Genomic DNA, 24975 nt, shown 5'->3' on the forward strand with positions numbered 1-24975 from the left:
TTTGGATTCTTAAACCCAGCAGAAGCTACCCCTCGCGTGGCTCACTTTGTAGCTCTGCATGTTTTTGCTGCATGTACTCTTGTAAAATATAAAGTCACTTATTTTTCACTGTCTAAATTTGTCTTGAGTTTACTTTGTTCAACTAAAAGAATATGTTTATGCAGCTACTGTAAGCTCACTGACATATTGTAAATGCAGTCTAGAGTTTAATCTTTGTTAACTTGCTTGTGCGTTATTTTTTGCTTAGGCAAATCAAGTGTATAATTTGAAAGTGTCGAGTATTTTAAAACCAGGGCAAAAGCATCAACTGATGAAACTGTTCAATAGATGAGACTTCATTTTGATATTTGGTATCTCTGTTAGAGCTATTAATCATTTACATAGAAAAACCTAGCAAGGATATATTTTTTTAATTATTATTTTTTCATAAAACAAATTTAATTGTCCATAATCTCCAGGGTAAATTACTGATGGCTAATTGCAGGCACTGTTACAGTTTATTGCCTATCCTGTACAGAAAGTATCTGGATGTGTGTGAAATTACATATATAAAACCAATCACTGTGATGCCAGTCATCTTTAAATGGTACGATGTATTTGACTCAAAAAGCCAAAATGTCTCTTAATGTTATTCAAGCATTACAGGGGGTTTTCAGTGAGAATGGGGGGTTAGGACTGATGCTTCGGAGCAAAATGCATCCTCTGTTAGTGTACCTTAGAGTGCTTTCCAAGTTTCCTTGAGCATTGTCTGATAAATTCGGATCAAGGTGGAGAAAAGAATGTTTACAAGAAACTTTTAAGTCAGTTTTTGTACTGTCAAGATGTGATAGCCTAGAGATACATTTCCTCACCGAAGCATAAAAAGCAAGAGGGATCAGAGGACCCAACCTGTAAAGGTTCTGTGCAACTGTTCAACTTCTTTGTTATATATTTGCAAGTAAAATTAGAAAGCAGTCTGATGTAACACCATGAAAGCTTTACATTTTAATAAATTGGATTTTCTTTCTCTGACAAAAAAGAGAAGCCTAGTCACAATAGTGTCTTTGGAACTGCGTACTGGAAAAAGCAAGCTGTCCACGTGCTGGGATTATTCAGCATACTCTGGCTGTCAAAATATACATGTAAACATATGTAGCACTTTGCACTAAAATTAATCAGTAATTGATCTGGTGGCAAATTAGGCAGACTGTAAATATAATTCATGAGATGCTGAATATGTTTGAGGAAGTATTATCAGAAGTGGGGATTTAGTGACATAGTGCCTTCTTTTAAGTAGAAGATAGAAAAGTACTATAAAACAGTAACGCTTCCCTTTTCTTGCTTTGCTGCTGCTACTATAATGCTTTTCACATAAGAAAACATCAGGTACCACCTGTACCTGTATTATCAGTATTTTGTAGATGATGTGCAGGATTCACCAGCAGAAAAAGCAGATGTTCCAATAACCCCGTGCTTGGAGTCATACTGCATATGTGTATATGGGTCTTTGAGGGACACAGGGAGTAGTGCCCCCAAACTTTTATGTAGTCTTTTTAAAAATTCAACTTTAACTTGCATCTTTCATTCGTTGCGGTGAAGGAAACTTTGTGTAATGTCTCCTTGGCAGCTTGGAGTCTTAGTTGTCGCTTGAACTCCAAGTGTAAGCGTAGGTACCAAACCTCAGTTCTGATCTGTTTGGCTCAGCAAACAGAATTATTTTTTTTTGGTTGGTTTTCATCAACATTCTTATTGGAATGGCAAGCTGTGGCAAACTTGCACAAAGGAAAAAGCATGCTAAACATCAGGGTATGCAAAATAATAATAATAAAAAAGTTGTGGGTGCTTATATTAATGTGAATAGGAGTTTTCCTACAATTTATAGCTGAAGACTGGCCTAAAGAAGCACGGGAACCTGACAAAAGCATTCTGTGAAGTTATCAACTGACTCACAGGGTGAAAGGAATACAGACGCTGAAGCAAGATTAAATGGCAGTCTTTGAAATTTATTTTAAACCTGTATAAAAAGTATTCCAGAAATAAACTGTCTGATGCCGTGTCCAATGCTCTCACCTCCAACCGTGATCATGGGAAACTGAAATCCCTTTGTCCCGTTTGCTATAAAGACTGAGGAGGCTTGATCTGTGCAGGTGTGACGGTCTCAGTCCTGGTTGCTTTTTTCTGGTGTATGTAATGTAATTTTTAAAAATATATTTTAGCCTGAAGGACTGTCACCAGGATTGCAGGTATACTTATTCTGGGCTAGCACTGGGCTATAGTTTGAGGTCCACCCGTTTATTCTCTAAAATGTTGCTCCCGAGAACGAGCCTCATGGCTGTTGAACTGCTGTAGATGCTACTGTGTGCGTCCTGCCCATTAGCATGCTGTGTGATCAAAAACACATCAGGCTGCCAAAGTACCCCTTTAAGTTTATTCTTCTTGCTAAAGTGATGTTACAAGGGAGGTAGATTTTTTTTTTTTAATTTCCACTTTTTGTCTGTTTGACTGTAGGTACATCTTTCTTCTCTGTTACCTGTGGTCATTGGTGCAAAGTGGAGGAAATAGTAATCCTGCAAAGGAGGGGCCAAGTCCCAGATTAATGTAAGCAAGCAGAGGCTCAGGAGCTCCGGGGAACAAATCCCTTCTCTCCTGGGGAGAGGGGAAGAAGGGAAGCCAACCTACCTCAAGTTCTGCACCTGTGCTTCTAGTACAGCCAAACCTTGCACAGGTCTTCCAGGTGGTAGCATTTGTCAGCTATTTCATTTAAACAGATCTGAGGGTTGTTAAGGAACATGTTACAACTGTTTCCATGTTACTAGGAGAGGATACATTTATAATAATTATTTAAAATACCTAAATCAGCATGTGCTCATCTTCTTGAGCAGATTGTCCTAGAGTTATCTATGAATATTTATTAAGATTTATATCAACAAGCAAACATAAAACAATTGTGCTCTTTTTTCAAAGGAAAAATTATGGTTACTCGTTTCCAGTTTGCTGAAATAACCTTACCAGTCAATTTTGGTACGTTACAGTGGAATGACATACTTGAACATTTTGCCTGAAGCAGTGATCTACTTTTTTCTCCTCTATCTGATCCACTTCATCAAAAAAAACGTAGTTCAGGTAAAGTGGGATTTTACTTGAGGTTTGTGGCTGCATCTTTTTGTTAATAATAATAAAAAATGCATAACTCTGTCCTCATGAACTGTTCCAGTTCAGGGGAAAAGTAAAAACAACAACGAAAACACAAACGTATGTGACTTTGGACTATTTTATTTAAAGTACTCTTTTATTTAAAATACTGGTGAAGATCTAGCCCACGCCTGTGGGAATTTGTGTTCTTGTCAGATACCTTTTCAGTTCTGAAAAACATCAGCTTTGAGGGTCTATTTTTGTGTTCTGAAAGAGCAATGTCTCCCACTATAGTTTGAAGGTTAAGGCAGAAATATTTTATTAAAATCCAATTATGAAGTGCAAGAATACTGAAAATATAGCAGAAGATGTATTTTTAGGCAATTTTAAAAGGCAATACCAGCCAGTCAGTTATGACCCTAGTTTTTCATCTCTGTATTTGGAGCAGCATTTCAGCTTTACATCCGGATGATTTGTTGGTTCTGCTGTGGGATATAACTCAAAAGAGCCTTTGTTGTACAGCCAGCAATGTCACACATCTCTCACCTCCCCGAAGTGATGGGAGCCGGTTCTGACCCTGTTTGCGGTGCTGTAAGTTCACTGACGCTTGTAGAAGCACTCTGAGATCTTGGCCTTTGGTTTTGTTTTCCAAAAGAGTTTTCAGTTTCTTAGGTTAGTTTAAAAAATTATTAGTAATGTCACCCCTCTGGTGTTGATTCTGGGAATGCACAGAAGGGACAGGATAGTCAGAGGGAGACAGCAGTGCTGGTACCTTGGAAGCAAGCATGGGATCCCATCTTGAAAACCCTCTTTGGGCTGAGGCTCAGACTTGTGTGTAGGTCAAACGTACTCACACCTCGACAGGAGAGGTAAGATGACTCTCTGTGGGAATGACAGCGAGGAACTGGAGGAGAGCTTGTGTCTGCAGAGCAGGCAACCTGTGGGGAGCTGTAAAAAGGTTGTTTAGTCCCTGTGTGTGTTGAGAGTACTTCAGTGCTTCCCAGGGGATGACGAGCTTGCTGCTTCCTCATGTTTGCTTGTGAGACCGATTCCCTTGGTGAGGAGGGAATGCGACAGAGTGCGTTTGGGTCATGGAGGGTCTCTGGTGTCTTTAGTTTGGATTTGTGAGGATCTGGCAAAAAACATTTTTGGTTCTCTTTTACTGTTTACGTTAGTGACAATAATGTTCCCTATTTATGTTTTGCATTGTTCGTACAACGTGAAACACGGAAATCAGGCTTTCTTATCTGTTGGCTTCTTTTGCCTGCCCAGGGAGGTGTCCTGGCTTCGCAAGGTCTCTAATGCCTCCTTCCTGGACGCCTAATGGGAAGCTTTCAGATCAGGACTTTGAAATTGTTCTGCAGTGGTAGTCCTGGTGGTTATCTGGGAGATGAAAAGACTCGGGTTAGTTCTAATTTGTTCATAATAACTCGTTTGTTTCAAGTCTGAAGGAAGATGCAATGTAAGTTGTATTTAGAACTACTGTCGGCCAAGTGGACCTTGGACTAATTTGAAATCTATTCCCATGTACTGTTCAGCTCTTAGATTTTATTTATTTTTTTAATGAAAGGTGCACATGGTTATTTTTGGAATTTAATAAGAACTACTCAGCGTGTCTGTGTTCATTAGTGAAGAAAGCTGTGGTATGTCACAGTCTTTGAGTTAACTTGTTCTCTCTTAATACAGTCAGTGATACTGGTTTGTGTTGTTTTTTTCACAAGTGCTGATCTTTCAGCTTGTTCTATTTCTGTTCAAGTAATGTTGTCTCCATTCTATCCCAGTGAAGGATATTCATAGCTTTCAGACCTAGTTGTCATCATTCCCAAGCTGCTTACAGGACCAGACAGTGTAAGCCAGGACCTGGAGTTGAGGTGGGAGTTCAGTGCAACTTGCCCTGCTCTTCGTGGTAGGATTGTCTGCATCTGACAGTTGACAGAATCAAGCCACTAAATCAAAATTCAGATCTTGTAGTATCTATATGTAGGAAGTGTCTGTATATGAGTGTAGGTCATAGACTGCAGTGGACCAGGTAAATACAGTATAAATAAATTTAAACTATATATTTGAAATTAAGACTGCTGTAATCCATTGACCTAAATATGATCATACGTGAGGGGGATAGAAAGTGCAAGTACCTGACAGAGACAGACAGACAAATAATACTTTGTTTGCTATGCCACACAAAAAAGAAATGCCTTAAAAGAATTACTAGGCAAGGAGGAGATAATTAAACCATCAAACACAGGGAATTTCACGGCCATTGTGGGTAAACAACTCTGGCTGCTCCAGGCAAGGGACCAACTTAATTAAAAAAAAAAAGAAAAAAAAGAAAAAAAATCTAATTTAGTCAACCCTTTTCTCAATGAAATATGTTGGAAAACCATTAGTCTTTCTACAGAGATTAACACTGCCTACGAGTGGAACAGAGTTTAGAAAGAGAATGTTCTGGACGTTCTTTGGCATTACTTTAAAAATGTATAAACAGTATGTTACTCAAAAGTTATTTTTTATCTTTACTAGCTGGTGCTTTGTTCCTTTTTTCATCATAAAATATTTAACTTACTTGTCCTTTTCTAAATAAGGAGAAAGTGGAGATCTGTAGCAAGGACTGCATTCTCTTTTTGATTCTGGAGATAGCAGTGTTGTTTACTGGAAGATAAATAACTTATGATGTGTCTACTAGTACTTACTAGGTAGTCCACAGGTGAAAAACTACCTTTTCTCTCAGTTGCTCTTGATGATATATAGCTAATTAAACTTGTTTTTTTTTTTTCTCAGTTCTACCAGTATCTCTAACAGAATACATTTTTCTTGAAGAAAAAAGCCTTATCTCATTTATGGATAATGGTAGATGTAATGAAATAGGGACTGTTAGAAAATATGCTTAGCTATTTAAAAATGAAGGGGGGGAAAACCCTCAAAACTCTTTTGTATTAATTGATTTATCTAGTTACAGCAGCCGATGGAGTGTGTGTTTGTTTATATACTGCTCCTGTGGTTTTAAATGCAGGAAAGGAGAGCAGGGAGGAGAAGCAGGGGGGATTTTGAAGATCTGTATGCAGAGCGTAGTCTCAGTAGGTATGATTCCAGGTCCAGGGCTGTTTAACACTGAAAATATTCAAAGAAATTCACAGATTATTAAAAACCTGTTTTTTTGGGGGCTGGCCTCTGGATAATGTCTGAGTGAGCTGGAGCAGTACATCATCTTGTGCAATCAAACGGTTCGCACTGGGTTACCCAATTCATGATGGTGTGGATGCTGCCTTGGCTGCGAGCCTTGCCCTGTCAGTTATTGCTCTGCCACTCGAACGTATTCATTAGCCCATGAGAAGCCTGTGCAGATGGCAATGCCTGGATTGTCCATGGAAACCCTCAGTTGCTCGAGTAAAGATGAGTGTTGGTGCAAGTTTGTGAGGCTGGGCTGGAACGAGGGCTGCTAAATCTAAAACTTTAAAATCACCGTTAACCTAAAATCAAAATGAATCAATGTAATATTTTAAGCCTTCATTCTGAAATATTTCTACTTGTGCTTGGCTTCCTAATTTGTTACTGAATGTATGATGTGATATTTGCAAATAGTAGCGTTACTTTAAAAAATTGCTGTTACTGGTATATTTAGATGCATTAGTCACTGACTTTTACTACAGTTGGGAAGAAGTTAGAGCTTAGCAGTCCAGGCTCATATGGAGTGCTCATGTATAAATGAATGTATTTAAAGGGCACCAAGGGAGAAAATGCAGGCATGCCAGGGATACCTGTGAAACCAAAAGGAAGAAATCAACGTTGTCATGAGAAACGCCTACCGCTCACAATAAATTAGCAGTATGTAATGAGTTTTCCTGTTTTGTCTAGTTGTACTACGGCCTCGTGCCTCTGACATGATATTGTAAATGCTTTGAATTGGACTGTGTGCCGGTGTTTATCTTTGAGCTCAGTGGGGCAGTGATTTTTGATAATAGCAGCTAGGTTCAGCTTCCATTTCATGTTATTACGAGGAAGTTATTTAATCCATTTTTTATTTTTGCAAGTAATTTTACAATATTACTTTCAGTTGGGAATTTAGCACTTAAAATGTGAATATTCTTAATGTTAAGAGTAATATTAAGGACCATTAATATTTAATTCAGTGTTATAAGAAATAGCATATGATCATTTTTGCAAATGAGGTAGGTAAGAAATCTCTCATAATGCCATAATTTTGGTGCTTATTGATTGCTCCCTGCTTAATGAGTAGAGCATGACGTCTTCCTTTTTATGTGTCTGCCAGAAGTTAGATTACATTGGAACTAAATAAACACTAAATCACAGTGAATTCAGATTGAGACCCATATTTGTTGATTTTTAAATTACCTTAATCCTGAGAAAATTGAAAGTTCTCATCTGTGTCAGTGCTACAGTGAGCTCTGGACTGGCACGGTTCTTAATTCTGCACTAGTGTGTCCCTGGCACTTGATATTTTACAGCTCTGTTCCTCATTTGTAGAAGTAGGACATCGGGTGACAGTCATCTTGTTCGATGTATGTTCCTAAGAACGTCACCCTGCAGAGCAGTTTGCTGGTCATAGTTGGTGACCAAACTAGAACAGAAGGTTCAGATCAGACCAAGAAATTGACCCTGATTAAGGTCTTCAGTTTTAAATCTTTATCTATATTAAGAACAGAACAGATTGGTGGTTTTCAGACCAAGTCTTGCTGTTATTGTTTAAATATCTGTGTTTAAAAAAGATTTCTGGCAAGGTTTCTTGTTCCCTTACTGAGGTGCAGGGGCTCTCCTATTTGTGCTCTTAGCTTCTTACCAGTCCACTTTGCTATTCTTTAGCTTAGTCGAGACACAGCATCACTAAGAATTATTTAATGATGTGGTTAAAACTATGTATTACCATATCATGAAATCGTATGTTCAGCTGTGCTAACCTGCATTTCTTCTTTCTTTTTTGTTTCTTTAAAAGTGGTGTTTTTTGTCTTAATGTTGTTCTTCACACTAATGCAGTGTTGTTCTTCACACTAAATACAGGAAGGTTAATTACTTTCCTTTCAACACAGAAATACAGAGTTTCTGGCTGGAAAACATTTAGTGGAATAAGTAAAACCTTGCTTTAGATACAGCCTTTTAGAGAGTTTCTATCTTCATATGGAAGAAAATGCCATGTTTACCTGGGAGAGTTTTGGGAATAGTGTGGATAGAGTCATTGTTCTAATCGGGAATGGTGGAAATCTGGCCTCATGGAAAGGAAGATTAGGTAGTGCTTTAATGACAGCCAGAGATAATTGAATTTAGAGGTAAGTATGAAGGATCAGGATGAGAGTTGTTACTAAGGATGGCAAGAGTGGGCACTAACAGCTTGGAAAGCTGGAGGTTAAGTGATAGTCCCTTTGCTCCTTTTGTTGTCTTTTTTCTTCCTTAGTTTTTGAGCCTGTTTTTCTGACAAACGTTATTCATTCAGTCCTGAGAAAAGGAAGCTGAAAATTTTGAAGTGTAGTTGTGTATGCTGTTTGAGGAAATAGTATGAAAAGTAACAAAGTTTATCTAAACAGTCTTATCGTATGTCTTTGTCTCCTGTTTTGAAGGTGGTGATGATTAAAAAATAAAACAATTGATAGCAGAAATCTTTGGGCAGTTTGAGAAACTCTGAGACCAGAAAAATTAGAAATGACAGGAATGCTGGGAGAACAATTGAAAAGATGACATTTCTGTATTTCTCCTAGTCTCTTTGGTTTTCCTTGTAACACTTAAGTTCAGCTTACTTCAGGGCATGGCAGATAGCTGCTATCTTTTTTTAAATTTTCTTTTAAAAACATGAAGTCCAGACGTGCATGACCAAGCAAAAAAAACCCCTCAGCTGTATCTCTAAAGTAGTCTTTGTTTTCACATTACATTCACATGCATGTGTAGATGTGACATTCAAATAAATGTAAAATAAAGCATTATAAAAATAAGTTTTCAAATAGAATGCAGCTTATTTGGATAGTCCACAAATGAGTTGCCTCATGACTATCAAAAACCTTGTGCAAGCCATAATCAAAATGCTAGTTACAAGAAAAAAATCCGGTTGCCTGGAAGAGAACAGGAAGTGATTGTAATTTCTCGATCCACCACAAGAATAAGTAAAATTAATTATGTAACCTTAATCTATGAAACTAAGAGTGATCCCTTATCCTGCTGGAACAGGATGATTGATAAGAAGGCACTTGGACAGTAGGAATGTTTATCGGTATATCATTTGCTACATGGAAAGAGTGCTTTGTTCTTTCAACAGATGAGAATTGGATCATCAATTGGCCATCAGAAGTCTTGGAAATGTATGCTGTAGACAGGCAAGAAATAAAAGGCTAATGGATAAAAGTAGAAGTGGAGTGCTTTCAGTTTTTTCTTCCTTTATAGGCTTACAGAGCAACAAATCCAATGTCAGACTTTTTTTTTTTAAATTATTATTCTTAAATGCAGGTTGGTTGCCCTGTATCCACCTAGTGGATCCAGTAATCCAGTGTCATGAAAAGGTGCTAAAAAGTTCCTCGTTTGTACGGTTAATATTCTTTTATCTCTTCTTACCAGGGAGACAAAAAGTAAGACAAAGGAGCAAGCAAAGCCTTCCCAGGTAGTATTGGGTTCCCTCATATGGACTAAAAGTGGTAAGAGTATTCTGTAATCACCTGATAAAAGGCAGTACAGCACTGGGCTGGAATCTGCGTGCTCCTGCCAGCAGCCACTGGTGCTCTTCCCTTCCTACTCTTTAATTTCCAGCAAAGGAAGGGGGCAGAATTGGTTCTGTGGAACTCAGTCCCCTGATGACAGAAAAAGAGGCAAATTATAGTTTTCTGGGCCAACAGGCTAGGGGCCAAAACTTACTGTTGTATTTTTTAACCACTTTTTACTGTGATTTTTTCGTTGTTTAGTTTTAGTATGCAAATTACCAGTCAAGTCTATTAATTGTTTTATCAGCATCCATGGAAATGAAATTAAATGGGAGAAAATGCAGCTGTCAGTTGGAGCTGTGTTCAGATAATGACTGTAAAATCTGACCTCAAGCAAGGACTCTTTCTATTTACTTTCCTATGGGTAATAGATTTGATGGAAGCATTTTAGTATGGTAACATTTCAGAATTTTGACATCTATTTAAATAGATATGGACTACATGCTTGGATCTGTATTTGGCCTTTCACTTAACCTGAAGACTTATAAATGCAAACAAAACAAATGAACAAAGCATTCAGTGAAGTCATCTTGAATGATGCCTGTCATGTGGGAAAACAGCAAACTGACTGCCATACCTGTGGCAAACATCATGAGACCTAGGGGAGACAGCCTCAGCTATGGCCAGGTATGTTGTAGTATGACATGATTACTGTAAATACATATTAGTTGGCAAGCTATCATTTCAGTGTTTTTGCATTTTGAGTGTTCTGGTTTAGATGAATTAGGCAGCAATGAATACTGTTGATGCGTCTTTGAATGTCTGAAATGTCCTAGAACAGTTTTCCCCCATCTCTGTTGTATGGCAGCTGATGACACAGCTGTCTTGGTGTGACAAGTCAGTCTGGCACTGCTGAAGCCAGAGCTCAGGGCTCAGGGCCCTCAGGGTTCTTTGTCTGTTAACTAAATAGATCTGAAGTACAGTGCTGGATCTGGGGAACGTGGAGGATGGGGCTGTTACATTTCTCTGGGCTCTGTTGGGATTGTTCAAATTTATATTTGTTTTGTGCTGCTGCCTCACAGTCTCTGTGCTGCTTGGATTAGTCAAGCTGTAAGGTACTTTGGGTAAATTGCTTCTGTTGTGCTCAGACTGGCTTCCAGCACCCCTCTGCCTGGTGTAAAGGGGGATGTAGGACCATTTTGTTGCTGAGAAGAGGGTTTGGTTTACTACTCTCCAAGTTAGAGCTTCTTTAAAGGAGTAGCCCGTATACTGTCAAGGTTTCATCCTTTATTTTGAGCTGTAGATATGCAGAAGCCTTTTCTTTCTTGGCATGGTGGTGACTCCATGAAAGCTCTTAGGCTGCTTGCATTGTGTATATGTATTTTTGATCTCCTTACTGCTGAGAATACATAATACACAATTCAACGTACTCCCCAGACTTTGCTTCAGCACTGAAAGAATACTTAACTCACAATTTGAGTTTTAATTATTTCTTGAAATGTAAGTGAAATGGTAGCTCACCTCAGCATGAGGTGCTCTACTGAGAATGTGAATTTAATTAAGAAATTTTCTCAAAGTTAACTTCAGTTTTTCTGTAAACGGAAGCTTTTAATAAAATTTCTGACTGATTCTCCATAGTGGTTTTTATGTTCTCTATCAACAATACTTAGATCTAAGTTTTAATCTGGGGAAAAAAAATCAGTGAATTGATCAGTTGTTGCTTTTGCTCCTTTGTCCATTCAGCTCAGTTTGATTTCTGCTGGTAGCAGCAGTAGAATGGACGGAGCAGGGAAATAAATTGCTGGTTCTGCATGTCTCCTGACCAAAGTGTTTGTTCATTAGTTATTCCATTCTTCTTTTCCTTCTAGTCAGGGCAGTCTGTGCAGAAATGAATCTCTTCAAAGTGAGCGAATATACCATTTATAGTGCCATTTTCATCCAGGAAATGGAAAATTACTTCTTCTGGGGAAGGCACTAGCATTCAGACTCATTTCTAATGTCTTTGCAACTCTAAGAAAATAAATGCGCCAAGCTGTCAAACCTGTAATCGCTGTCCAAGAACTAGGTGATTGTTCTCAGGCCCAGCGTGTAGAATCAGAAATTTGTCCATTTGAAAAGAAGTCCTGTGAGTAAGCAGAGGTCTCTTGTTTAAAAATTGACTAAGTATATAATCGACCTTTCTAATATATCAAATGTTTGCTCCACAAATATGCTATGAATTGGCTGATTAAATCCTATTTCAGTCTTTGCTTTCAGGAGCCCCCCCTGCCTCTTCCCAGTTAACCAAAATGTGTACAGTGGAAATATGTGGTGTAAGAGAAGCAGACCTGGACTGAAGTTGTACAGCCATTGATTAGTCGAGTTATCAGTCACTGAAAAGCAAAGCATTTGCAAGATCAGTAGTACCCATCTGTCTGTCTGCCAGGGCTTGTTTTATCTACCAAGGTGATGAGAAATAGTAGAGAAATGGGAATGCAGAGCCACCTTGTAAAGACTTCTGCTGAGGAATGGAAAGCACAACAGGATGGCAGCAGGCTGTAGTTAGCCACGTCTAGTCTGTAATCAGACTCGGTGGGGCAGATTAGGTGTTCTCATAGAGGGAACATGACTGGAGAAGATTGGCAGGAGAAAACAACACAGATACCGATGTGACTGGGCTTAGAAAATCAGTATTCCAACTGGACAGAGGAATGTGTTTTGTTCTTGAATGCTTTGATTAAATTTTAGGCTAAGAAGTAAAACAAAACTGTCCTCTAGACATGGCACTGATTCCTTTCAGATTTTAGGCAATGGCTTATTTGCATACATTTATCTACTTGATTATGTGTTTTCGATTTGCTTAATGGTGGTGATCAGCTATGCTATTACAAGAATTAATCCCATCAGGAGTGGTCTTTCAAGTATGGAGAACCATAACCTTCAGGGATTATGATTCATCCGTGTTTAAAAGAACCATTCAGGCATTAAACCCAAGTTTTATTACTGAACATCCTGAGATCCCTGCCCCCTGGCTTAGTACAGGGGGATATGAAACAGCAGTAGAGAGCAGGCAATGAGCTCTGCTGTGTCGTGCCAAAGTGACTGGAGAAGTTACTGCCTGGGTTTGTTGGGTTGTTGGTGTAGGGCAGCAGATGCAAACGATGATCTGGCTCTTCAGCTGCTGTTGGTCTCAGCCAGGTATTCTAGTTTGTGTTGGTAACAGGGCTCATTTGTGTCGAATTGCAGATATTGAGGATCAGCATATCTTGATTTCTGCCCCCAGTTTGTTGTGGGGGTGCTGTAGTCTGTAAGCAGGGAGGGGGTTTAGCTAGGGGTGCTGATGCTCTTCCCTGTTAGAGTGGCAGGACAGAGTGAGTATGTATTGTGTACTTAGCAGAAAATAAGTTATAGGGAAGAGGGAAAGAGAAGAAGTGGTCAACTCAGCACTGGTTTCTTCAAGTCAGTGTTGTGGCATACTCAATTTAGGTAAGGTAGTTGGGTGTAATTGTTTTGCCTTTAAAAGTAGTTCTTGTCTATTATGTAGTAAGTTGCGCTACTGTTTGTCTTGTTTCTGTGCTCAGGCTGGTCCTGACTCATAGAAGGGAAGCTTTGAGAGGTATCCAAAAGCCATTTGGCCTTATAGAGTGGCCATGATTAGAATATAGGTTCTATGTCATGTAGCAGCCTAAAGAGGATTATAGCAAATGTGTTGTCAGTATCAGTGAGGTTTCCTATAGAGTGAGAAATCTGATTTAGTTTAAGGTAACTGTAAAAAGACTGTTAATAGTGTGTATGTTCATTCTTCATCAATACAAATCCTGTGAAAATAACTGTAGGCGTCCGTTACTGCTGCTTGTTAGATTTGTTTGGTACATGCTTCTGGTTACACAATGCCTGGTAGCTTTGTGTTTTCCCTGTGCCTTTTTTTTCTCATTTTTTTCCTTCTTTCTTACTTCCCCACAAATCAAAAAGTCCCACAATATACAAGTTTTGGCCTTTTCTAAGTCTACAGAGCTCTGGGAAGGAGAGCATTGTTTGGAGGTTCTCACTTGAATCAGATTTTCTGAAATGAAAGGTTTTTCAAGCCTTTTAAGGCATATTTCATGAACTTTTGACCATCATTGTCTTAGCTGTAACTTATTTTAAGTAGAGGAGACCACAACCTCATTAGTCAACATCACTACATTAATGTCATCTATAGAAGAGTGAAACTGTTTTGGCTCAGAGTTCTGGCATTGTAGCAGTAAGTGAAAAATATTATTTGTGATTATGGCAAAGGAAGATAAGTATGCATTGGGGCACTCACATTTATTTGCCCTTTGTGTTGTAACCAGGTGAGGGTAATGTGAAGAGCGCCATGCTTACAAAGCTATTTTTGCTGTGCTGCTCTTATAGCTTTATAAGAGCTTTATAAGCTTTATATGCTGCCTTATAGCTTCTTGTTCTGGTTTTGCCTTTTACTACAGTCTAGAGAAGTAAAGACATGCAAACAGTAGTGGCTCACCACCACTTGCTTGAAGATGACCTGGCTTTTGTTGTTGTTTGAAGACCCTTTTAGTAGTGTTGAGACATACCTGCCTAAGGGAAGAATTCTACTGTGGGAGGTCAGAGTCACTGCTTTCAGCAGTTCACCTAACTGGGTGTTGGTTCAGCATCTACTGGTTACCGTTGGGAATTGCCAGTGTTTTTTTTTTCCAGGCTGTTAAAGGGCATCATCAACTAGCCTTAAAGGGGATAGGGAGCTATGTATCTGCAATCCAGACCATGATAGTTGTCCTCTGTTTACTATATTCCCTTTTAAGTCATGTAGCAGAGTAAGTAATTAACAAGTTATGTCAATCTTTTCTATTTATTTACACTTCTTCTTGAAGATAGCACAAGTCTAGAAACAGCATAGTTGCAGCAGCAGAGAAAACATGAGTGGTTTTTATTTTAGGCGAGTCGTCAAATTGTATATGTATTTGATTGGGGTTTATTTAAAATGAAACAAAAAAGAATCCAAAAGAAAACCCAATCCTCTCTTGGTCTCTTGCTTTTCCAGGTTTCCTTCTAATCTTATTCTTCTCCAGTTTGTTGAAAGTTTGCAGGCTTTCTCCTAAATATGCAAAATACCTAACAGTGTACTACAAGATAAATTATTCTGTATTTCTAGTAACTTAAGATACATTAATGAATTAACTTGGACGTAATGCTGTGCTCACTTCCTACTCTAACAAGAACTCTTTCTGTGAAGTAGTTTGTTACCCTTCTAGTAATATTTATTTATGGCTTATGTTTTTTCCACTTTGAAGTGTATCGTATTGTTGAAACCATTAAAACTGCTTTGTATTGCCAAAGATCCAGTAATATCATACAAGATTTGTTACTTACTGATAATTCTTTTCTGTTTTGATTGAGTTTTATAGCTTGCATACTAGCACTGAATAACAAAAGCCTGTGTTTCTTTCCAAATAAAATTTCACTTAATATTGTTTAGTGATAAATAGCTTTTTTTTTTTTTTTTCCCCGTGTGTGTGTTCTTGGGTCACAGACAGCAGTGGTAATATTTATTTCTGATATATTGGAGTCCAATTGATGCAAGACTCAATGTTGTTTTTTACATCTTGTAAAATACTAGGATGTTAAGACTCCTTATAGTCACATAGGAATATGTTGGTTTAGCCTGGTCCTGTGTGGTTTTGTGATGAGTAGATACGTAATTGGACATCTGCTGCAAAGGCAATCTGGAGTTGTCTGTTCCTTGCTTTCTGATTCTCAAAACGTAGGACGTATGGATTTGTACATATTGGATTTGCAAAAATAACCCCTCCATTCTCTCTGTTTATTAATTTTTCCTAGGAGCTCTTTGGTAGTATGATGACAGCACTGAGCTAATATCTCTTCTTACCTGTTCTTTTATTTTGGGACTAGCTTGTCTTTTTCTTCTCCTTTTTAACAGCAGAAGTTGATGCCTTAGTATTTCCTCTCCTTTGCTGAGGATATACCAATCTCTTATTCTCTGTAGGCTGTGGTAGAAAATGCCATAATACATATTTACAAAACTGCTGAAGTCATTAGGAAATAGAACACTTTACATGTAATCCTCATTAGCTTCTACACATTTACATTTCAGACTTAATCTCCTGGCGCAAGGACCATTTGTACTTGAGTAGTTTGGTCGGTGTTTTTAAAAATATATACAATTGATAAAAAGCAGGTTTGTAGGTTCCTATTGTGTCTGAAAAAATACAGACGCAATCAGGCATACTGAGAGATACCTGCTGTCTAATCCCTAGCTAAATCCAGAAGGATTTTTTCAGTCAGTCATCTAGTACTACCCAAAAGTCCTATCAGTGAGTTGGTCTTTTAATCCCAGGTGGATTAATTTATATATCACGTGTTTATATAACCTGCTAATCCTTCATATGATCAATACTACTTGAGGTTTTCTGTAGAACTTTCTTTAACCCTTTGAATCCGTGTATGGAAGTTCTGTGCTGACTGTCACTTAACATGTCCTATACCTGCATCAGTGAACTAAATTTGAGTACATAACAAATATGGATGGCGAATTGGTAGCAGCTTGAGCACAATGTCTGGGTGGAACTTCCATCACTTTTTAATTTTTGTGAAATACAGGGTACCGACTTGGTCTGCAGCGTAATTCCAAAGTTGCAGCAAGTTGCAGCTAGATTTAAAAAAAAGTAGTTAATTGAATAAAAAGGAATCAGTGAAGATAGTTATGACTAGTAGTTGGCTTGCCTCTGTATTAAAAATATAGTCAGTATGTGGGCTAATCAAGCTGTATTGAAAATACTAAGATGCTTAAGAATGACAAGAGGCAAGGTTGCTTGTAAGAAGTTGAATAAGCATATATACATTCAAGCAGATGAGGCAAGACTAGCCAAGCTGTCGTTTGCTGTAAAAAAAAAAATTTGGAAGCCAAATGTAAATTACTGTAGGATTATTGTTTTAACTTTTTTAAAAATCTAGTACTAGACGTATCTGATTCTGTTATAAGTAAATTATTCAGGCTTTGTCAAGGTGAAATATCTATGGCTTAGATTGTGCCTGACTTTAAATAACTGTGCAGGAAAAAATGAGGTTGAGTAGGCAAGAAATGGGGTTAGGTCAATGCTTGCGGTAGGGTCAGACTTCCTTGAAGGAGTGGGTTGATGGCAGAGAAGTGCCCTAGGACAATTTACGGTGAACCCTTTCAGCAGGTGTGGTACAAGCTGTGTTCCCTCTTCAGTTAGTAGTCAATACAGCATTTCTGTACTGCCGGGTGAAGTGGTGACTGAGTTTCATTTCAATTTTATAAGGGTAAGTGGCTTTTTTCCTGCCACACTTCAAAAGATGCAACTGTAATTTTGGTTTTATAGTTTTAACCTTCTGTGATACAGTCTGGACCCAGAGCCCAGGCTCACTGTTTTAAATAGTCTGGCTTGAAGCTTTGTGATAAAGCAGTCTGCTTATATTTGACTTTCCAGCATGAATATGAAGCTTGAACCGGGAAAATGATCAAGTAATAAAATGTCCATAAACTCTGATTTATGGACCACCAGATGTACTTTGGTATTGGATCCACATGGTATTTTGGTAGTGTAGCCATTTGCATCTTCTCTGTATGTGATGTCAATTGCTGGTAAAACCAAACTTGAACTGTTACGGTTCTGTATAACCACTTCCTTACTTGCTCTCCCCCATGTTTTTAACAAATCATACAGTAATAGAAAGAAGAAAACTGTACCAGCTGCTGTTTTGTCTGTTCTCCCATTGCTGTAATGCAATAAAGGAAAAGATTCCAAGGGGAGATGCCACTTCTCCTTGTTTAACAGCATTTGACTTTTAAACTCTTAGTACTGAGGTTATGGGAGGAGCATGTAAAATGAAGGAAAACATTTGTACTTGAAATATGTGCAAGTACCCTTTGTTCTTCCTAATAAAAACACGAAGATTAAATATCTTCAGAAAATGCATGCTTACAAGATTTACTGTTCTTCTCATAGAAGAAAACGTTATCATCTCATGAATAGTTCTTAGGAAATTAGTGTCCTGTCATAACTTTCTGCGCTTTAAGCAAAGCATCTTGCAGATAGTTTAATCTCAAAGAATTAAGTGTCACATGAACTGGTTAGAAATCTGTCAAGTATACTGAACGATAGTGTCTACTTGCATTAACTTTTTTCTGTTTCCTGCCATAAGAAACTGCAGCGTTTGGTCTTTGCAGCCTATTTGCTGTGTGCGCTTATTTCACATTCTCTTTTAGTAAGTAGAGCTTGTTTTTCTCTCAATATGAACATCTCCAAGTGACAGAGATGGTGCTAGCTATTGTTTCTTATTCTAAATTACTTCTGACTTCATTTCGCATGTGAAGAGTATGGAAGTATAGATTTGTGGCTGCTGCTTTCACGCTTTGTCATGATTTTCTTCATCGTTGCTTAAGAAAAGTGACAAGCTACTATTTGAGACTCAGAGCTTTCTTACCATGGTAGTACCCTTGCAGCTCTTTAAGTTAACTGTGTTGTTTTGCTGTGAATGTATAACTAAAATCTCTTGCACTTCTGAGTGACTAAACCTTTTTCAAGCTTGAATGTTTTCTGACTTCGGTTTCTAACAGGACACTTGGTTTTCCTGTTTCTAGAGGAGTATGTTTAGTAACTTTAAAAAGAGAATATTTAGGAAAACGCAAGGCAGGTTTATTTCTGTGAGATAGTCCTTTTTGCTTATGGTTAGAAGATCAGTCACTGGAAATTCCATATAACAGGAGGTGGTGAAGGTAATAACTTACTTCATCTTAATGGAGGAAAGGTGAAAGAAGCATCGAGTCGCTTCTCAAAGCCTGCTGTCATGGCTTAACCCAGCAGGCAGCTGAGCCCCACACAGCTTGTTCACTCTCCCCAGGTGGGAGAGAATCAGAAAGGTAGAAGTGCCAGAACTCAGGGGTTGAGATCAAGACAGCTTACTAGGTAGAGCAAAAGCTGCACATGCAAGCAAAGCAAGGAATCCGCTCACTGCTTCCCATCGGCAGGAGGTGTTCAGCCACGTCCAGGCCAGCAGGGCTCAACATCACACGTAACGGTTCCTTGGGAAGACCAACGCCGTCACTCCCAACGTCCCCCTTCCTCCTCCCCTAGCCCAGCTGCTGTTGCTGAGCACGATGGCACACGGCGTGGGACATCCCTCTAGGCAGCCTGGCCCAGCTGTCCCGGCTGCGTCCCCTCCTGGCTCCCGGTGCCTCCTCGCTGGCCGGGCAGCACGAGAGGCAGCGAAGTCCTTGGCTCCGTGTGAGCCCTGCTCTGCAACAGCTGAAACAGCCGTGGGTTATCACCCCTATTCTCATCAAAAATCCAAAACACAGTGTTGTGTGAGCCTGTACAAAGAAAATTAACTCTGTCTCAGCCAAAACAATTACATCTGCTAACCTATTTTGTTTCATGCATCACTTTGTCATGGGTTGACAAAAAACATATGGGCTGGAGGTCACGTAACTTTGATGTTTTGGAGGAGTGGAGAGATGAGGTCGCTTACATTTGCAAGTTTAGAGATGTGCTAGAAAAAGACTTGCATGGTAAAGCCACATCAATGTAACGTGTGGTTAGTATATCAGTGGAAGCTCATGGCTCTAAAAGGCAGAAGAAAAGTCCAGCTAATGGGAGATAATTAGGAGATGCATATTAGTGACCCTCCAGACAGTGGAGATCCTTTTTGGAAGGGTCCACTGGGCTTGCAGAAGACGCTTAGCTGTGTGGAGGCTCACTTGGTTATGAAAAGAGTTTTTGCAGGCCTTGGAGGACAAGAGCAGTGGGGCAGCAGAATAATCAAGTCGTGGATTACTCCAGAACTAGTCCTACAGAAAGGATTTGGCAATTTTGACCATTTGAAGTTCATCTACCACAAGAGACGTCTTTTAAAAGAATAGCTCAAATTGTAATCCCTAGAGAAACAGCTTTTTGGTGTTGAGAGTCTGTGCCATTGCTGTAGAAGAAGTTTGAACTGTGCAATATGATAGAGATTTGCATAATGCCCATGATGTTTTTTCTTTAAAGTCTATATTGAAAGAGTTAGGCAACCCAGGATAGCACAGCAAATAGTGGTGTAGCTGTGTAGAACAGCAGACAATTACTAGAATAAAAGTTAAGTTCAATAAATACTTATGAAAATCATTGTTGGGAAATATAACGAGCGATTACAGCTATGCCAGCTTTGAATGCAGTTAAGGCTGTGTCACCTGAAGTGCAAACAAAGCTGAAACACTTTTGTGCAAATACCAGGAGCTTGGGGTATAAAATGGAGTAATTTGAATTGCAGAATATAAACTGGATATCACAGCCATAAGATCATAGCATAGCAGTCATGATGGAACATGAATATTGAAGGCTATGACCTTTTCAGGAAAGCTAGAAATAGAGGTTATTGAATAGCACTATAATACGTGATGCATTACTCTAATAATTCAGAGACGGTCTAAGTGAAACAGAAGCTACTTAGACTGATAGAAGTTTAGTGAGAAGTGGTGGAGGTATTACTAGATTTCTGTGATAGATGCAGAGCTGGATCTGGGGAGAGAAAGCTAGAATGTGAAGATTAAAATTACAGGGTGTATTGTAAGAGACTAACTTGACAAATATCAACCGGAGAACAAATGTTTGTGATAATGGTGGGTAGGGCCAAGATACTGTTGCTGCAAGGTCTAATAAATAAATGTTGAAGCTAAGAACAGGTGAGGTGGGTTTTGAATACTGTGATTTCAACTCTGACTTTGTATAGTTTGAGTATTTCATGTGGTTTTGGTCCTTTGTGTTTCCCCGAGAGGAGAGTTCAAGTGGGACTGGTTCAGGGAAGGATCAGGAGGACTGGAAAGCATAGCCTACAGGGGAAGAGTGAAATAATTCAACTATTTGGCTTGCTTTGACTCTTACAGTAAAGTGAAGAAAACCTAAATGTAAGTTGAAGGTCACTGTTGGCATAATAATGGGGATAATTTGAACATTAAGATGCTTAGCTGGGAAATCAAAAAGGTTTTTGCCATTAAAGTAGCCAGGTGCTAGAACAGCATTCCTTTGGGGATATTGAGACGGAGCTGTCTAGCTGCTTTTAGGTTTGAGCTCAAGAATGTATGTTGCAAAGAGGATTAGCTTCTGTCGTTATATTTAGTAGTAGTTTTGAGAAGTCAGATATTCTCTTCTGCTGTGTTTTTAATATGTATGGTTGGATCCTGTGTGCTCAATATGAGCACCATGGGTTCCACTGACTGTTTGGTACAAACCATTAAGCCACTGGCTGCAGTCGGCTTCTCTTTGAATTACTTCCATAGTGCTTAGGAGGAGTAACTTATTGATGCCACTAAAACACTTAAAGAGTTGCTCTAAACCTTTCATTTCCACATCAAGAGAAGTGTTTTATAGGACTCGAGGCCTTGAAAATGGATGCTCTTGGAACTGACAGATGTCTGACCCTTGATAATTTTTTTTCGTTGAAGGATGGTTGTAAGAACAGTCTTTTGTTCTTGCACATTTCAAGACCAGCAGCAGAAAAAAGGCAACAATACTAATACGCCCCACCCACTACAACTCCAGGTTTCACAGTTTTTCATCTACTTGTAGAAGTCTGATGTGACTGGTCTTGGTGCCTGTGCTAATGGCTAGATGTACGTTTGCTGTGCTACTCCCAAAGTAGGATTTTCATAATGATTTTCAATTAATGTTATGCTATTTTGCTACAGCAGGAGAAATGAGTTGATGTATCTATAGACTAATCAAATGTATTGCAAAAATTTTTAGCAAATAGTAAATGTCTTAATAAAGAATCCCTGTGGGTCTCTGTTACTGCTTATAGGAAGAAAAAAAGAAAAGATGAAATTGTAAAACCAAAGGCAGATGTTAGCCAGAAGTTAAAACTTCGGTCATATTTACTGAGAAAGTGCAAAGAGAGTGCCAACTTCATGGCTTTCCCAACAAAATGTAGAACTTCTTTTCCCCCCTCTTCTTAAATATGTATGCCGGGAAGGGAAGGAACAAGTTTTTGAGAAACAACGAGAATGACCTGCCACTGTTCATATCTTCCAACTAACACCCTAATTGCCTGGCTGCCTTCAGGAAATTAAGGAAGAAGTCAGTTTTTGAGCCATTTATGGATTTCTGTTTTTTTTTTGCCTTTCTTTTGAGGTGCTGATGTACCATAGTGAACTGGCAGTGGTAGGGAACAACAACCTTGACTGAGTAAATTGAGTAGAATGTTTTTGTAAATGTTTGTGTTTGTGCATGCAATCTGCAAGTTCTAAAATATTGTTCTTGAGCAAAGGTGATGTCTGCTTATTAGCAGAATTGAAATTTCTTAACCTTCTCTGTCTAAATTCCTGTACAAGTTCTGTTTCTGCCTTGATGAAGGTGGTCAGAATAACCTCAGTTCCCAAAATAGTTGAGGCTAATGTCTGAAGATGCCTCAACAGGGATGGGAAAAAAAACAAAAAACAACAAAAAAAAAACAAACAACAAACAACCCACACCTCAAACCATTGACGTTCTGCTTGAAATCATTTTTAAGGCTGTTATGCATTGACTGCAGAAGGTACCCCTATCTGTCCAGCAGCTGCAGCAGAGCTGCTGGTCCACAGAGCAGCCACCTTACCTGGGTCTCTTCAGAGAGCTGGAAGAAGCAGTGTATGCATCATAAAACCAGCTGGCCTGGCTCCTGAGGTTCAGGTGTGCTGCCTCCTTACCTACCTGTTATTCTTCTAGATCTGCCAGCAGCTCCCACACAGGGCTCTTCTTCCACACTCCTTCACATATGTTTTTTCCATCCTATATGTTCTCTCCTTCCTGTTCCCACCAACTCTAATTTCTTCACTCTTCCCAGGCCAGGCCCAGTCAGTTTGAACTCTAAATATCAACCCTGACACTTCCACTTGCCACCCTTGAAGTGACTTACATTAGTGAGAGGGGCTGTAGGTGTTCTGCTCTCCCTCCTTGACAGGATAACAAGGAAGCCAAACATGCAGGTTTAACCAGGGATCAGCTTGTTCATAACCACAGAAACCTGGCTCTTAAAGTTCCTGTACTGGGGAGGTTTGAAAGCTGGAGTTCTGAGGGACAGGAATTTTCTTTAACCTTTACAGAATCAGATTTTTTTTGTACTTTGGGTTTGTTGGTTTCCCTTTAAGTTCTGTTTTTCCGCTTCGGGCTGGTTTCTCCATTTATTCTTGGCCAGAGGCTGAAGCTGGGAATCCTTCAGAGTATGTAGGTCTGAATAAAATGTAAGTGAAAATCCTTCAGTTAGATGTTGAGCAGCTTTTCCAGGCTGGTCAATGAGGTGTGGTTTCAGTAGAGATGGAAAAGAGGCTGTTAACAACCATTCCTATCCTGAGGCAAAATCAGTTGCTGTGTCAAGAGGCTTGGGTTATAGTACTATGCATCTGCCGTTTTCATCACGGAAACATTCAGCCCTAGCAAAGTGGACTGCCTCTAGTAAAAATCATTATGTTTTGTTTTTAATACAAAATGATTTAATTCAGACATACCCATTCTGCAACAAGTATTCTTGCATCACAGCACTGAAGTTGTGGGCTATTTACCCAAATAATTCTGTACCTAAGCAACATGAATTTCCAATCTTATAACTGCCAAAGTCTTTTTTCTTCTTTGTTACTGCTGTGAACTTTTTATCTTCATGTGAGGTTTTTAATATGAAAAAATGTATCTTATTTAGCTAGGCTGTTTGTCAGTTCCAACTTCTTAGACTAAGGCTGTTTAAAAATGTTTGTGAAATGTTTGGTGTGACTCCTTCTGGCTTAAGACAGTAGGATGGCTTATGTTAAAGAGTAGGTAAATGTATGCAAAAAACAGTTAAAAATGTGGCTCTATTGCCCAGTTAACGGCTGATGATATGAAAAAAAATTCTGTGATTTCTTTGTTTCCTTCATGCTTTCAGCTAGGGAAAAATTGTATGTTAGTGAAAACAGGCAGCATAGCGATGGATGTTCAACAGTAAGTCCAAGTTTACAGTGAGATATTCCATTATTTTTTTTTAATAAATAAACTTTATTGCTATTTACTAACTGAGAATGTTGTTGATCTTAACACAAAAGATCAATAAGCATCTTGTTATTGCTGCAGTTGCCAGATGGGTATAAAGCAGTAACTTCTGTAGTGATTTTCATCTTCTGTTGCATTACTAAGCCTTCCCCTGTTAACTGTCTTGTTTTGCATCTCAGCCTGAATATTCTCTTCCCCAGATGATACACACAATAGTTTCTGCTGAATTGAGACTTTCAGGGAATGTAAAAATTGAACCATTATTACTGAGACGCAATTGAAGTGATTTATTGCTCTTCCTTAATATAACAGCACCAAGTCACTATTTCCTAGATATTTGTTTAGCAATTGCGTTCTCAGCTGAGATAGTGAATGTTTTATATATATATATACATATTATATATAATATATTAATAATAACTAGAAAAGTAGGTAATCAAGTACTTGTGAACTTTCAGAAGCAATATATTTAAATAGAGAATGTACTTCACAAAGATTTTTTTCTTTATATGTTAGTTGAGTCTTAATTATTCAATTTGAGTGTCATCATCAAATTCCCTTGTTTTCCGTGCTTTCCTTCTGCCAAGTTAGAGGTAATTTGGAGAAACCCAGTAATCTCTTTGCCTTGGAAAATGCAGGAGCAGAGGAGCTCATGGTCTGTTCCTAACTGTGGGGTAGTAACTTCAGAGCCTCTGTTGGGTCTTCAGACAGAGTTTCTGTATGGAAAGATGCTTCAGTTTCTGTCCTGAAGGCCATGTGGGAAAAAGACAGCCAAAGCAGAACTTGATACTGCTAAGAAAAGAGGAAAGGATTCCTTCCTGTTAATGCCAAAACAAATATAGTTGTGAACTCCAGAGCTTTCTGAAGCTTACTGAAGGAATTTTGTGCCAAGTACTTAATACCAGATATAAAAATAGAGGTATAATGTTGTATTTTAATTTATGTAGGTGATTTGACTCAGTCTGCTTATGGCTAAAATCTTTTTAGAGCTCAAATGAATGCCTAAATGTCTCAAATAAGTGGTAAGAAATCTACTTATAGCTCAGTTAACGCTCTGATATCTCAAATTTGGTGTGCGCGTGGGGGGAGTAGAAAGCAACTTCCTCATCACTATGATTTCTCAGCAGTGCGATAGTTAGCTTTTTTTTTTTTTTGCTATCAGATACCAAAAGTGTAGAAGTTGTTTAGTCCTAGGACATGAAGCAAAGCAACAAAGGTTGAGAACTCAAAGTTGTCTGGGT

General features: G+C 38.7%; 1 protein-coding gene across 8 annotated transcripts in view; it reads left to right on the forward strand.

Annotated features, from left to right (window-relative positions):
* Positions 1–24975, forward strand: part of INPP4B (inositol polyphosphate-4-phosphatase type II B) — a 304962-nt gene that overhangs the window by 11664 nt on the left and 268323 nt on the right. The window contains exon 1 of one of the 8 annotated variants that reach the window (XM_080590958.1): positions 12869–12920. The exons of 5 other annotated variants lie outside the window; for them this stretch is intronic. In XM_080590958.1, coding sequence (XP_080447084.1) covers positions 12875–12920 — 46 coding nt within the window. In that variant the 5' untranslated portion in view covers positions 12869–12874. Of the gene's footprint in view, positions 1–12868; positions 12921–12982; positions 13209–23307; positions 23687–24975 lie in introns of those variants that run through there. 2 more of the 8 variants (XM_080590945.1, XM_080590938.1) reach the window with 2 other exon arrangements.

This window comes from Anser brachyrhynchus, assembly GCF_964034855.1.
Source record: "Anser brachyrhynchus genome assembly, chromosome: 4".
In the NCBI taxonomy this organism is placed as follows: Eukaryota; Metazoa; Chordata; class Aves; order Anseriformes; family Anatidae; genus Anser; species Anser brachyrhynchus.